Source organism: Sebastes umbrosus, chromosome 12 (assembly GCF_015220745.1).
Source record: "Sebastes umbrosus isolate fSebUmb1 chromosome 12, fSebUmb1.pri, whole genome shotgun sequence".
Classification (NCBI taxonomy): domain Eukaryota; kingdom Metazoa; phylum Chordata; class Actinopteri; order Perciformes; family Sebastidae; genus Sebastes; species Sebastes umbrosus.
In genome coordinates this window covers 17,512,758-17,528,687 of record NC_051280.1, presented here as the reverse complement: position 1 = coordinate 17,528,687, position 15,930 = coordinate 17,512,758, and the positions used below count along the sequence as shown (strand labels likewise).

The window sequence follows — 15,930 nt, the reverse complement described above, 5'->3', positions numbered from 1 at the left end:
CTCTTCATGTATAATATGTATTATGTATGTTTGGGTGCCTGTCTATCCATCCATCTATCTGTCTAGCAGTGTTTCTGTGATGCCACATAATGTAGTAAACTGGAAAATGAAGGACTCTGTGGGAGTGGATAGGATGTTCACAGTTCATTTTGGCTGTGTTTGTTTTAGGTCTTAGAGTTACTTCTGTATGATTAGGCTGGTCCTTCAGAGAAATGATGACGAAAAGAAGCTTAAATAGAAAGACCCAAGTCTGCATATCGTTCATTGGTGGTTTTAACTTAAGTAAACTCTTTGATGGCTGATCTACTTATATTTTGGAAGGACATAAAGGAAACAGTTTGTACTTTGCAGGTATACTGTATAGAGGAACTAGGTCACAGGCAGCAACAGTACTGGAAGTTTTTAGTTTGACCCATGGGAGAAGAGTTAGCTTCTGAGTTAAATTTGGGTCTTTTGAAGCAGTTCAGTGTAAAATAAATCTAACATATGTTGCAAAGTACTTAAAACTTAAAGTAGTTCCTCATTCACAAACCTCAAAGGTAAACCCTTCAAAGGCCTGTTCGCTTCTTTTCATTTGAGACTTTTCATAATCTACACTCAGTTGCCAGTATTGGCTGTATTTTGTGGTGCTGTTGAATTGTACAGCTATATACTTATACTTAGAGTTGTTTTGCAATATTTTGTCCTCCCCATTTATTGAGATAGGGGTGGGCTGGAAGAATACCTTCACTACAGAGTTATCAGTGAGGTCACTACACTTTCGGCTTACCAACAGTGTTTTGGCCGTTCCCTCAGTGTCTGTATAATGTTGGTTGTTAAGGAGGTCTGACAGGCCAGGTGCAGGTGCAGACAAAGCAGGCAGTGACAGTGATGATGCCGCAACACCACCATTCTGGGACTGGTGCCCCGGCCCAGGAGAACAGTGCCGTGATTGTGTAAGCCGCTGGGCCTCCATCAATGGCCTGTTTGAAAGCCCACTGGTCCAGGCCTTAGTCGTGTGAGGTAATTTGGTCCAATAGCCCAATCCATCATTTTATTCAGCTAATCTACAGGCAGGTCATATATCTTTTATCTTCTTTAGATAGCAGTGGCTGGTATTTTTCACTCTATTTTGCAGTATGCCTGGAATTTGGTCTTTCCCTGTTAATTTGAATACATTTTATAGCTATGCAGTCTAATTTTGGATACATGTTTTGACACCTCTTTTAGTAGCCGTGTGTGAGAGGGCAAAACCCCCCTCGAGTGTTGCTATAGCAAGCTGCCTGCTTGGTGTATGGCTTGTCAGGAGAGTGAGCATTTAACCTGACGAGACCCCAGTTGTTTTGTTCTTTCTGCTGCATTTATACCTCATATGTAAAAGTTCACTGCATGTATTTGAGTTTAGGTCCTTTGGGTTTGTTATGGACTTTGCTGTATGAAGAGTATAGAAGATGAGAATGTTCATCTTATATTTGGAGATAGTATAAATACATGGGAGACTTTAGAGTTGTTTCTACTAAATAATGTTTATTAATGATGGGCAGAACCATAGTAACGTAGCCTAACAGACCTTGTTGGGGAGATGGTGACATCCTTTTTCCTTTGCCCCGTTTCAAAGTTGGGTACAGGCTGGAACTAGGACAGTTGCTTTTAAATTTAGCTCCAAACGCCCCTCGGCTGCAGAGAGCAGCTTTGTACTCTGAGCTGTTTCAGGCTTGAAGTGCCAGGAGTGGGCGGTATTACCCAAGTGTTAAGATCTTCCTTTTCCCTCAAGAAACATGTTGGAAGATGATCCGTTCCGACTCTCAGATATGGGGTGGCATGTAAGCCATGGGAGTCACAAAAAGACTAATTAATTTTTCCTAAATCCCGCTGACGATAGTTAATGAAGTTGTCTTTGAAATAAAGATGTCAAAGATAAATATTCAGCAGGTCTGCATTCTTCCAGTCAGAAACATAATGTGGAATTATAGAGCAGAAATATATATATATCATTAAATATGTGACAAAAGCTGTATTTCATCTCACACTGAATTTTTTATTGTCGTCATAGACGAGCCAACCAGCCCCAGTGTTGACCGGGAGGCCGCTCCTATTCCACCCTCCGCTGTGATATCTGTTGCGCAATCCATAACTACAGGTCCCTCAAATCAAGGCTCGCCATGCCCTCCCATTCGTCGGCAGATGTCACATGACCAAGGTACATAGCATTAGGTTGGTTGGTTAATGGATATGTCAGCAAAGAACGTATATTGCACAAGAAGGGAAAGTCAATTGATAGCAAAGCTACGTTTCCACCATTTTGGACTGAAGGTGACTACCGGACGTCAGTAAAACGTCCGCCTTAAAAGTGCTGTACAAAAGTAAAACTAAAATTTCTGTGTTCTATTGTCATATTCTACCGAAATGGCCCGTGTTGAACAGTTAAAATATTATACATGTAATAATCGTTTTCAGTCCAAAATGGTGGCAGCAGCTGTTGAAAAAAAACAAAAAACACCAGAGTTTCGTCTACTCTTTGATGTCAGACGATGTCAGTTTCAATGAAATGAGCTAAATGAATACAACCTTATCTAGATTGTCATTTATTGATTTTGTTTAATTTGACTAATCATTTTAGTTCAATATTTTGTGACCTTAACCCAGCGTGGTGTTATTGTTGAGATATCTTTTTCTCACTGACTTTCTTTAACATTTGTTTAGACTACGGCTAAAGACCCAAGCCACCCCTGACCGCTTAATATGATAGAACTCATAACTTGGGTTATAAAAGACAAATAACCTAATTTCACTGTGTAGAGTCCCTGAGAAGTGCTTTGCTGGAGTCTGATACAGCCAGCAAAACAGAGCGGTCCAAATCCTACGATGAGGGTCTGGATACCTACCAGGAGGAGGGCAGAAGGTGAGTGCATACTAGGATTAGGTCATTGCTTCAGTTTTTTTCTCATACACATTGGGTTAAGGATCTGTCTGACCTTGTCTCTGACTTGAAATCTGCATTTCACCGTTGTTCTTCCACTTCTTTAGGAGATCTTCCAGTAAGAACATGCCCGGTCTCAAGGGCCTGAGGAAGGTGAGGAACTACAGATCACTCACAACATGCAAGACTTTTTTATGTCATCTTACAACATTAGATTTTTTCTTTCTTTTTAATTTTACCCGGTATTGAAATGCATCTGGAATGATCAAATAGCAGATGTTAAATACATGTGCAAATAGAAATCCAACTGTAATGGCACCACTTATGCAGTGTACTGTATTTAAGTAAAGTGGTACTTTTCCCAAAAACTTTCGACCCGAAAGAGAACAGAGAGAGAAGTGGCAGCCAGTTTTGTTCTGCACGTAACTGAGGAAGTTAATACTATAACATTATAGATGAAAAACCTTTAGCACTGACCGGACAATCAGATTACTATTCGACTGCCAGATCTACCTTTCTACAAATGTAAATGTGGATGAATCTTACTGTAAAACGACTCAAAATATGGAACTTGTTGCTTAATGCACTTAGCTCTTTGTTTTATAACACAACCTACTGCTCTCAGGAATTTAAAATAGTCCTTTAATCTCATTGAAATGGTGTGTGATGTGTTTCTTGACAGTTTTTATTTAGTGGTTGTAGTCAAACAAGCTTTGATGCTCTCTCAATTTGGAAAGTGTTTTGAGACACAAATGTTTTAGATATTGTGATGTTCTAGTGACCACGTATCTGTGACATCCCCAGTTTGATTCGTCTACAGATCTTGTTGAATGTCATGTTGCTCTCTTACTCTCCCCATGTTGCATGTCACACACTCAACAATCCACTAATTAATACCAAAAAAAATTTCATAAATTCACATTTGCAGGCTCTGGACGGACATAAATCTTCTGGTGATTCTGGATCTCGAAGAGATTCTTGTTCTGATGTCTTCGCAAATTCTTCCAAAGAAGGGTTGCTCAATCTTAGGCAACATAATACAGATAAAAATAAGGTATGCCTGTACACTCATGCCTTCATTTAACAGCAATATAAATCACTAATGTTTTGATGTGTGAGTATTTCTCTGTCTCTCTTGTCTCCCCGTCTCTGCAGCGTGTTGGAGGAGGAATGAAATCATGGAAGCCGATGTATGCTGTTTTACAAGGTCACACCCTAATCCTCTACAAAGACAGAAAGGATGCGCTGTCTCATGCTTCGACGCCGTCTGACGAGGACCCACTGCGAATCAGCATCAAGGCCTGTCTGATTGACATCTCCTATAGCGACACAAGACGCAAGAATGTGCTGCGACTCACCACCTCAGACTGCGAGTATTTGTTCCAGGCAGAAGGGAGGGACGACATGCTGTCTTGGATCAGAGTCATTCAGGAAAACAGTGACCCAGATGAAGAGGTTTGTTCTAGCCACACTCATGTTGTGTAGCCAAATCAATTATGATCTCCAGTATTCTCGCCTCCAGCTAAAATGATGGAGGTCTGGAGAAATTTAAACACATTTATCAGAAGGCCTAAAGTCCCAAAAGCACAGGGACATCCTGTGCGTATCCACCTAGTAAAATGTCATCAGGGCAGAGCACTTGTGGTCAGTTGTTTACAGTTACAGGAAAAACAAGTAGACTTCACTCTAGTTTTGAAAGAAATCACAGGCACACCCATCAGCAACAACAAAGTGAACCAACGTCTGTCTTTGAATTACATACAATGATGGTGTCAGTGAGACGGAGAGAATTACAGCTCTTATTTATAAAACGCCTAACAAAAGCTAAAATAAGGTGTCATTGGAAACTTGTTCTACCTGGGTAGAACAAAAAAACACAGGTGGCTCTTCTCGGGGTGTGAGAGGAAAATTTCAGACCGAGCCAATCAGTGAGCTGCCTTTCAGCAAGACCTTGTTAAATGATATCTCCTGGCAAGAATTCAGTCCGATATCTGAGATGGAGGTCTGTCTGAACATGATTAGGCAGGATTGGAAATGTCCTGGAAAAAGTAGGGAGAATTAAGTGTACATATTGCGATACTGGTAGTAAAACTGCCCCTATTATTAGCATAGACCATTTTTACCACTGAGCAAAACATTAAATCCAGTCATCTAATGCAGAAAATATGCATTTCTAATCATGTCTGTATCAGACTGCAGTCTGAAAGCAAACAGGTGGCGCTTATGTCATTTTTACAGTTATTGGCCTGTCTGAAGTTGACCTTTAATTTTTATTTTATCTTTGTGCTGTATCTAGAGCTGCAATAATTCATTGATTAATCTTTTAGTTGTCAATTATTAAATTAATAGCCAAATATTTTGATAATCAGTTTGAGTAATTTTTTAAGAAAAAAAAAGTTCTTAGATTCCAGCTTCTTATATGTGAATATTTTCTGGTTTCTTTACTCCTCTATGACAGTAAACTGAATATCTTTGAGTTGTGGACAAAACAAGATATTTGAGGATGTCATCTTGGGCTTTGGGAAACACTGATCAATGTTTTTTCACCATTTTCTGATATTTTATAGACCAAACAACTAATTGATTAATCAAGAAAATAATAGACGGATTAATCGACAATGAAAATAATCGCTAGTTGAAGCCCTAGCTGTGTCCTAGTCAGTTAGTCATCCAGAAGGCACCTTATAGAAAAAGATTTACAAGCAATATCAAGTAACTAACAATTGTTCACTCATATTAGAAATAAAATCTAAATTAACCTGCATTTAATCCAACTTTATTTAATGACTTAATGTTTTTCTGCTGTCATTACAGAATCCTTCTGTAACAAGTCAAGACTTGATCAGTCGAAAGATCAAAGAATACAACATGATGAGGTACGCTGGACTCCACATTGCCCCCTGAGGCTTAACCATAGTACTCAACTGCATATCTACCCATTTTAATTGTATGCCAACCTAATGTTAATATTTGTGTTTTGTTTTGCTATTTTTCTGGATCAGTTCGCCCAGCAGCAGGTCTGAACCCTCTCCCAAAACCTCCCGCCAGTCCCTCAGTATCAAACAGGCCTTCCTGGGAGGCAAAACAGACGGCAAGACCCACAGCCCTCACTCGCCCAAAACAGGAGAGGATCGGAGGGCGCTGAGAGGTAAAGACACCAACTCCACTTAGTGTGTTTATGTAACAGGTGTGATCTTGTATTTTGTTATATGGACACCACAGGCCAGGATTCCCAGTTGACTTGGTTTAATTCTGATAATAGACAAATGGTGCGTTCACTGGAATCATGTGGAACATGTATCTTCAGTAATGATGTTACTAGAAATATAGAAACACTCATGTTACCACACAAATACACAGCTTGGTAGTTAACTTAGCTTGCAACATGGCCTACATGGCCATATGCCACCTGTTCATAGAACAGATATAATGAATTTGTAAATCTACAATTGCACAAATGTCTCTGTCCATGTCTAAACTGCTCTAGGTTCATACAGTATACACTTATATGATAAAATAATGAACAAAAATGAACACTCTCAAAACATAACCCGCACAATGTTACAACCGTAACTTACCACTAACATGGTTAAGTTAAACTGGGAAGAATGTAAGGTGCCTCATTCCCTTAAAGGCAACTACACATATTTTAAAGTGATCGAACACTGGACCAAAATACACACAAAATACACAAGTGGAAGCATTGTTAACCATGTTACACTTAGAGGGCATTCATAATGTCAAATAGCTAATGTGTGTGCATATATTTGTGTTTGCCCTATCAGATGACTCCAGTCCACCACGGGACAGAGGTGCTTGGAAAATTGGCATTGCAGGGATGATGAGGAAGCCCTTTGAAAAAAAGACTCCAGCTGGGGTCTTCGGGGTGCGGCTTGACGACTGTCCAGCTGCACAGAGTAGCAGGGTGAGTCTCAATCTCTCTTTATATGTTTGAGAGAAAATGCTCCTGTAGTTTAGCCTTCAGATGATGTTAATAGCATGTTGCTTCCATACACATAAAATTGCCAAAGTCAGCAAAAGCGGTCACTAATTCTTGGTGGGGTGGCTCACTTTGGCTGCCCGTTGAAGACGCATACTGTAGATGCATGCACATCACATCTGTGCTCATCCAAACAGTTTGTAGGATTTTGTTCAATGTTTATATTCAACATAATCAGTGATTTGTCATATCTAACGTCTTCCCGTTGTGTGTCGTGCAGTTTGTTCCTCTGATCGTGGAGGTGTGCTGTAATGTGGTGGAGGAGAGAGGTCTGGACTACACAGGAATCTACAGAGTGCCTGGGAACAACGCTGCCATCTCCAGCATGCAGGAGGAGCTCAACAGCAAAGGCATGAATGACATCGACATCCAGGAAGACGTGAGTGACTGACAGCCGGGTTGCACAGCACAGTGCAGTGTGCCACTTTCCTGACAACATCTTTTTAGCAGCGACAGATTTGTACTGTAAGCTTTAACGTAACGCTCTCTCTGTCTTTCACTTCTCTGCAGAAATGGCGGGACCTCAATGTCATCAGTAGCTTACTTAAGTCCTTTTTCCGAAAACTTCCAGATCCTCTGTTTACAAATGGTGAGATCTTGTAAATACACAGACAGTCATGACTAAGAAATTGCAAAAACGCGAGTAACGTTGGATTATCTGTGTGATTTCTTCCTTGTGCAGTTCTAAGTAAAGTTTTTCCTGCTCTATCCACAGAAAAGTATGCAGATTTTATTGAAGCCAACAGATCAGAAGACTCAGTGGAGCGATTAAAGGAGCTCAAGAGGCTGGTGAGTGAAAAATCTAATTCGAGAAGCGTTCATTTGAATAGCATTACATTTAGTCAAACCACTAAACCCAAAACTCTGCCCCTTTTTTTTTTTTCTTTTCAATTCTTGCAGATACAAGAATTACCTGATCACCACTTTGAAACTCTCAAATACCTTTGTGCTCACCTCAAGAAGGTTTCTGAAAACTGTGAAAAGAACAAGGTACGGCAGTTAACAGGATCTGTCAGTGTTAATGTCATTAGTTAACGCCCTCCAATCCCTCGTAAATCCAGTGTTCCTTTGAGGATTATTTCATTAAACCTGATTTGCCCTACCCTCATCTGTTTAGATGGAGCCTCGTAACCTGGCGATTGTGTTTGGTCCCACGCTGGTCAGAACCTCCGAGGACAACATGACCAACATGGTCAATCACATGCCGGACCAGTGCAAGATAGTTGAGAACCTTATCCAGCAATACGACTGGTTCTTCACTGACGACGGTGATGAGGACCCTGTTGTATGTGGCCATTTTTTCTTCTTCCTCCTTTGTTATTGGTTTATCACAGATAACTCTTCTCTCATGTTATGTTTATTTTATATATATATATATATATATATATATATATATATATGGGTGTTTAAAGCTGCACCAGTCACTGTTTTGTATGAGCTATGGCTCTAATGACTATGTTGGTGAAGACCAGAACAGAGTTAATTCAATTAATTTATCTTTTCAGTCTATCAGTTAAAGGGCAACATTAGTCTTTTTCAACCTGGACACTATTTTCCCATGTTTCAGTGTCTTACTGATCAACAGGGACAACAAGATGAAATTAGTCCAGTATTGAGGGAAAGCGCTGTAGACAGCAGCTGCTCATAGGCTGCATTATGGTGCTATTGGGGCAAGCTGGCACCGTCATTTAGGTCCACTAAAAGTGCTTGTTTCAGCCATGACAGGCTCATATTTTTATCGTAAGTGTTTGACATTATGGAAAGAGTCTCGCTCAAGCAGAAGTTTCGTTCTGAAATCTGGGGAGGTGACGTGTTGCCCGGAGACAACGGTGGAATAGTGGAATACATCCACGGTGGAAACGCGAGTGCCAGTTGATCAGAGTTTGTTGTGTTGGAGTACAGAAAGCGTAGCTTAGTGTTATCTAAAAGATTTTCAATGTCATGGCTGAATATTTAGATGATTTCGACAATGTGGAGGAGGTCTTTAAATTTGATGGCCGCCCGTATTTATTTGAGCCAGAGTATATGGATATTTAGATTTCATAACAAGGCTTCTCCTTGAGCGAGACTTAGACACAATAACAAACAGACCGGATCAAGCGAAAGGTAAGAAAAAGGTTTTATTTCTCTGTAGGGTCCTTTCCATAATGTTTTCAGACACTTATAATCATAATCTGAGCCGTCAGTGTCAAAAACAAGCACTTTTAGTGGACTTAATGTTACAGTGATGCTGCTCACTTGCCCTCACAGCTCGTTTCGCTGCTGCTGGTTACAACGTTATCCCCCAATACTGGATCAGTTTCAAAAATCATTGTCCCCATTAGGCACTTAGACACAAAAATGTGGGAAAATAGGGTACAGGTTGAAAAAATACCAAAGTTACCCTTTAATGCAGCTTTAGATAAAATGCAACTCATGCCTTTTCTCGTGGTTATTATCTTTTTTTCTCATTTATGTGTTGTGTTCACTTATCTACTCTCTGCTTTCTCTTCTAATCTTGTTCCAACTGTGTCATTGCCTCCATGTTTGGCTCCAGACCACAGCTGAGCAGGAGCGCACAGTGCAGTCTCAGCCTGTGCCCAATATCGACCACCTGCTCTCCAACATTGGACGGACTTCAGCTTCACCGGGCGAGGTCTCAGGTAAGTCTAAGAGAGTTATCTCTTAGGAGCAGCACTGCAGCATCACCACAGCAAAGATATTATCATTGCAGCAATAATATATTCCATTAATGTTATTACAGTAGATTGAAGTTTAAAATATTTGTGCAATAGATTTATTTTAAGATTAATTGTTAGCAGTGTGTCTATTTTTGATTCTAAGACAATGAACATCATGCCTATTTTTTATAATTTTAAATGCTTTGAGCAAAAATAAATCCACCAAATTTGTGTTTTTGTTAAAGCAAGCTTTTTCCAGTAATTTTTCAATGAATACATTTTGTGGTTTTACCATTGGAAAATTGTTGAAAAAATACCTTGCAGTATGTTGATTTTATATTTATTTGTTTTTGGATAAAAGTCTGTTTTGTTTCGCTGTTGACGTTTTTTTTTTGCCCAAAGAGATAAAATTGTCCAAGTTTTATTTCCGTTCATTTCTTTGCTTTACTCTTTTATTTTCCTCTTGCTCAAGTCATTTTTTTCTCCCTGTGCTTTACCTGTGTTGAGACGACGACTCCTTTTCTTTCAGTTCTTTTCTTCCCCTCCTCCTCGTCTCTCACATAATCCTGGCATGTTCTTTCCCAAAGAAAATCTAACAAACAAAAGAAACGATGGAAGTTTTAACCCTTCTGACCTCTGCCCTTCTGTCTGTAGTGTGTTGTTTTTCTCCCTTATTCCTGTCCAGCACTCACACATTACCCAATCTTGACACAGGCCAAGTGGGCGGCGTCTATCACTCGATGATGTCACTGATGGACTCTGTTATGTCAGTGATGGACAGCTGGGACTGTAGGAAGAAGGACGAGTGTTGTGCCCAGTGTAGCTGCCTAGTCTGCAGAAACCCGCAGCTCTTTTAAATTTGGGCGAAAGGAGGAAAAAAGATAAAAAAGAAAGAAAGAGAAGTCGATGTTTGTCATTTTTCCTGTGGTGTGCACGTCTCATATTTAAACCAATACCCTAAATTGAGGGGATACAGAGCGATGCTGCTGTACTTTCTCTGAAAGCCCTTCTGCTGTCTCTTGTTGTCTCTAAAGCTGATCGCAAGGACAAGTAGCATGGTACGGTCATCCTCAGGTTCTCTCCCGGTCATGTGGCATACTCTGTCATGATGTCTTAGGGTTGGGGGTCGCAGTGGTGGGACTGAGCTGGATGTTCCCCAGCACACAAACGTTTACACTCAAACAAACCCACACATACAACCAGTAGTGACTTGTTGATGCAGTCGCACACATGTTGTCATATAGCAGTGGACGGGACTCCATGCATGTAGATGTAGTGGCAGGAAGTTTTTTTTGTTTCAGGTGCCTCCTCGTGTCTTTTTGTTCGATTTGTTGTCTGTGATGTCCTTATTTCAAAGTCTTTGTCTTCAATTACAGACACATATTACATACATACTTCCTCATCTCCTACTGTTACATCATAATGTATAACCTACATCAATCACTGACACATCCCTCACACTGTCTCCCTACCCACCCAACTTTACGCTACACACTGACACACATTTTGAATCTAAATTACATCATTAATAGCCCGTTTCCACCGCAGGAACTCTTTCAGGGGCCCAGGAACCATTCCAGCAGACTTTAACCAGAGGATTCTGTGACTGAATTTAGTTTCTTCAGTTCCTGAGTTTAGTTCTTGTGGCTCCGTGGTTCCTGTAACTATTTGGTGAAAAGGGGCTATCAGTCTGCTTATCCTTGTTAGTTGCAGTTTTGCGTGTTTTCTCCTTTTTGCAAAGAGAGACAAGAAAGTCTTGTGAACTCTTTGATTTGCTTTTTATGTTGTTGAGAATGACAGGTTACATGTTAAAGGGCCCCACTGGAGTTAATCTAGCTCGGAGTAAGAACAATCTTTCCGTTATACTAAGGCTTGCCTGCGCCATCTGTATCGACCACGACATACACTCACTGATCTGTTCAGCTCAGGCCCCCTTAAAGTCAGCGCAGACTCATCACTCCCTCTCCTCTGTGATGTCTTTGAGTTGGGAAAGAATGCCTTCGGCTGGTCGGTGGCTACATGTGATGCTCTGTGACTGGCGTGTTTGTCCGTGATGTGCCGTCGTTCCATCGATACATGAGCATGAGCTGCTTTCTGTGTCTTGGTTTACTGCTGGGTTTTTCACTTTGTTTCCTCTCACCCTTCATCTCAGGCCTCTTCTGCCGCTTTATCCACGTATCCATATACTGCTTAGTGTGGTTACTCGTCCTCCTCTCTCTGAGCCGAAAATGTGTCGTCTGCTTTCATTCAGCCGCTCTCATTATACTCATCATGTCTGTCAGTTTCACTCTGAGCAAACCTTTAATCTGCCTCTTCTCTTTCGTTATCTTGTTCACTGTTTTAGCAAGTCAGAGGGTTGGCAGACTTTTACTAATGACTCTCTTCTCTTTGATATAGATTCAGCATGTAGTGACTCCTCCAAATCAAAGGTAATGTCCTCCTTATTTCATTTTGTTCCACATATTCCTTTTTCTTTTCTGTTTTTATCTTTTCAACTCTTGTTTTGATGAATCTTGGTTCTGTATCAGCAGGGCTTGTGGGGGTCTGGGAAGGATCAGTGTAGCAAAGAGATGCTGCGCTCCTCCTTCTTCGCCAGCCGCAAACGCAAGAAGCCCAAGGACAAAGCTCATCCCAGCAGTTCAGACGACGACCTGGACGCTGTGTTCTCCAAGAAGGAGCTCCCGGTGGAGAGCCTGCAGCAGCCTCTGTGGTCCCCAGACGGTCGGACCGAGGAGGAGGGGGAGACGGATAAAACCAGTGAGAAAGATAAGCACAGGAACAGCTCGGAGGAACAGCTTGACAAAACCAACAGGAAAGAAGCTCTCTCTGGCAGCCTGATATCACAGCCCTCCCCCTCCCTGCCTCCAGAACACATTTCCTCCACCCTTCAGAGCGGCTCCCCCTACGCCTCACCCCCCCATTCCCCGAACCTCAGCTACCGCATGCCGATGGCTCACCAGTCCTCTCTGTCAGACCCGCCTTCCAACTACGACGACACGGTGTCCGACCTCGGTACGATGAACAGCACCAGCTCCCAGGCGTCGGTGCCCAGAGTGAGGCGAGGCAGGACGGCGGCTCTGGGTCCAGAAGCCGGCCCCAGCGGGCTCGGAGCGGAGGTTTGCTCCATCACCTCCGACTACTCCACCACCTCCTCCATGACGTTCCTGACCGGAGCTGAGCTCAGCACCCTCAGTCCCGAAGTGCAGTCTGTGGCGGAAAGCAGGGGCGGAGACGACGCAGACGACGAGAGAAGCGAGCTCATCAGCGAGGGAAGGCCGATGGAGACGGACAGCGAGAGCGACCTGTCGGTGTTTACAGTCGGAAAAGCTGACGAGCGAGAAATGCAGGAAGCTATTCGACCCCTCCCCTCCCACAGACTCATCGAGTGTGACACACTCTCCAGAAAGAAAGCTGCTCAACAGAAAACCGTCAGCGAGTCTTCGCTGGACGGAGCTTGGAGCGATAAAGATTCCAACAGGCTGTCGTGTGTGTTGGGGTCAGTCAAAGGCCGCTCCACGGGCAGCCTCAGCTCCTCGTCTCGTAGCGAATTAGACAAGGCAGAGCCTGCGTGGAAGCTGAAGATCACTGACAGACTGAAGGTGCGTCTGCGAACGTCTGTGGACGACATGTTTGGCGTGGGCAGCCAGAGGAGCCGGTCCCCAGAGGGCCGCAGTAAGAAGAAGAACATCCGACGCAGACACACCATGGGCGGTCAGAGGGACTTTGCAGAGCTGTCCGTTTTGGGAGGCTGGTCCCAGCTGTCAGCTGTGGACCAGCTGAAGCCTAAGTGCAGCTCTCAAGACTTCTCCATTAGGGACTGGATTGCCCGCGAGCGCCACCGCACCAGCAATCCCGAGGTCAGCCTGGACCTCTCTGAACAACAGGGGGGGCTGTGCAGCGCAAACTCCCAGAACCTCGGAGCCTCGTCCTCTTCTGAACTCCCACATCGTCCAGCAGAGGTGTTGAACGGAGACGTCCCCCAGAGTAAAAATCTGAGCCTCTCGGCCACCGCTCACCCACATAAACTCACTAATTCCCAGGTGGTACATTCGCGCTTCTATCAGTACCTGTGAGAAGTGTTGGACGTATGTGGCTGTGTGTGTTCTCCGTCTGTGAGATGTGTACGTAATCGGGAGTCTGTCCGTATATCGTCTGTTGTGTGACCAATGTTAGTGAATGAGCATGTTGTACAAAATTGTCTGGAGTGTGTCTGTGTGTGTGTCTGTAACTGGTGTGTGTGCTTGTGAAAAGAGAATTACTGCACACAGGGATCGTTGATCTTGCTCATGTATCAGGCATGAAACAAAATGGTGTTTATACCTTTTTTAATTTTTTTTTTTTTTATGACAAATGACTTTGGGATGGCGCATCAGGAGGATATCCTCCCTCCTAATACAAATCCCTGTTATGCTGAAGATCGAGAGGACCTGTCGCTCATGAAACGATGAGCCTATGAAGTTTGTGCAAGGAAGTGTCACTTGAGAAGATTGTTTGTTTAAAGGTTTAGCTATGTGGCTTTAAGGATGACCTGACTTATAGAATGAATAGGAAGTAGTACAAAGTTTTAGTATTGCAGAGGAACTATTTTTGTGTAAAGAAAGTTACGATGTTTAAAGTCAGTGAGTCTCTCAGTAACCAAATGAAGAATGTACAGACATGCTTGCTGTAATACTGACTAAAAGCTTTAGATGCTTGTGTTTCACTCTAAAGTGTACATATCCCTATTTTTCTGTGTACTTGAATTGTGTTTTTGGTACAGCCTGTGTGTGGACTGCCTACGAGCTCTCTGCTGTCAAAGGGGCCTTTCCAAAAGGTACAAGGGGGACGAGGAGACACTGGACTTATGCAAAATGGAAATAGAGTTCTTATTCATCCCAGTTATGTGGTTTAAAGAGCAGTGAACAACATCCCTCTGATGCAGATGTTATGCTGTGTTTCTAGTGTTTGTGGTTCACACATCTGTCAGTGGCTGGCGGCAGTAGATTGCATAGAGGAAGAAAAAAGTTGGAAGAAAAAAGAAAATGGGTATTCAAATCAGAAAATCATGTTTTTTTCACAATAGGAAGTGCCTCACAATGAATTGTTAAGGGTGCCATATTGTCTTTGTTGAGATACACGAAGATGTTACTGTGAATGACATATTTTATTGTCGACTCTCAGTCATTCTAGAGGTTATGTAACAAAATGCCGAGCTTCCATTCCTTAGGCATTCCACTCTGGTCTTAACATGTTTTATACATTTTTTTCTCTCCTGTTTTTCATTTCTTTGATTTTAACAGAACTTGAATTTTAAATATTCCTTGTAAAAATAAGTAACTTAAATGTACATATGAATGCCATGTTTTAGCTGCTTTACTTTTCATTTCCATCAGATTTGCAGGATTAAAGGACAGTATTGTGATGACGATGATGCTCATGAGGCCTGTGTGTGGGTGTTGTGGGCAGTTTGGTACTTCTCTGAGGAGAGAGGTTCCCTGCATGAGGAGACACTTCATTGAGCTGGACCGTTTGTATCAATGCTGTGTTCCTCTGATTGTTAGAGGGGTATGCACAGACTCCTGAAACACTGGAAATAAATTTTGTCAATGGCAAATGGTTATGTATGTGTATTTTTTATACCACAGTGTAGAAACATCTTATAGGAGTAAGCAAAGAAAGATTTAATGTGGCTTTTTTGACACTGTATTTTATGTGTAACATAGATCACTTTGTAAAGATGTTTTCACTTGACAGTCTTTTTCTGTTAGTCAGTGTAAAAAATGACTGTACAGATTAGAATGTCAGTGTTGCTAGGCACCGTAGCGTTCTGTGCATTGTGTGTGCTCTACACATTGTACAGTGGTGTAGTGGTCGTTGACGACATGGTGTATTACTAGGTAGGATGGTAGTAGGTTACCGAGGAGGAAGTGATTATATATTGTTAACACGCCTTGTCTGACTTGGTGGTTGCTGTTTTATTCTATTGAAGTTTCAAGATATTCAATTGTTGTAGTCTAATGTTAATCATTTAATGATTGTTCCACTCGCTAGCGTGTCAGTAGTTCTTTTATTGTATCTTAATCGTCTGTTGACATGTTAATCCACTTTATTTTGTTACCAAAATGTGTAATTTAATTTAGAGGGTCTATATAGTGTAGTCTCCTATAAAAAACATTAAAAAAAAGTCATAGTATGTCATAAAGAAATTCACAAAAAAGTAATTGTATAGTCATAAAAAATGTCAAAAAAGTTGTAGTATAGTATGTCATAAAAAGTCCTATTATAGTTTGTCATGAAGAAATTTATGAAAAAGTCAAAGCATGGTATGTCATAAAAAAAAGTCATAGTATGTCATACAAAACGTCATAGTATAGTATGTCATAAAAAAACGT

The 15,930-nt window shown here is 41.8% G+C and overlaps 1 protein-coding gene across 3 annotated transcripts in view; it reads left to right on the top strand.

Moving 5' to 3' along the window:
- arhgap21b (Rho GTPase activating protein 21b) overlaps positions 1-15,152 on the top strand; it is a 40,896-nt gene extending 25,744 nt beyond the window's left edge. For 2 of the 3 annotated variants that reach the window (XM_037788124.1, XM_037788126.1), the window contains 16 exons: positions 2,033-2,179; positions 2,779-2,881; positions 3,007-3,052; positions 3,828-3,953; positions 4,055-4,354; positions 5,714-5,775; positions 5,902-6,047; positions 6,685-6,824; positions 7,120-7,278; positions 7,410-7,488; positions 7,615-7,688; positions 7,800-7,889; positions 8,017-8,184; positions 9,436-9,541; positions 11,957-11,988; positions 12,088-15,152. In XM_037788124.1, coding sequence (XP_037644052.1) covers positions 2,033-2,179; positions 2,779-2,881; positions 3,007-3,052; positions 3,828-3,953; positions 4,055-4,354; positions 5,714-5,775; positions 5,902-6,047; positions 6,685-6,824; positions 7,120-7,278; positions 7,410-7,488; positions 7,615-7,688; positions 7,800-7,889; positions 8,017-8,184; positions 9,436-9,541; positions 11,957-11,988; positions 12,088-13,632 — 3,323 coding nt within the window. In that variant the 3' untranslated portion in view covers positions 13,633-15,152. The remainder of the gene's footprint in view (positions 1-2,032; positions 2,180-2,778; positions 2,882-3,006; positions 3,053-3,827; positions 3,954-4,054; positions 4,355-5,713; positions 5,776-5,901; positions 6,048-6,684; positions 6,825-7,119; positions 7,279-7,409; positions 7,489-7,614; positions 7,689-7,799; positions 7,890-8,016; positions 8,185-9,435; positions 9,542-11,956; positions 11,989-12,087) is intronic. The other variant, XM_037788125.1, reaches the window with a different exon arrangement.
- Positions 15,153-15,930: the final 778 nt, after the last annotated feature.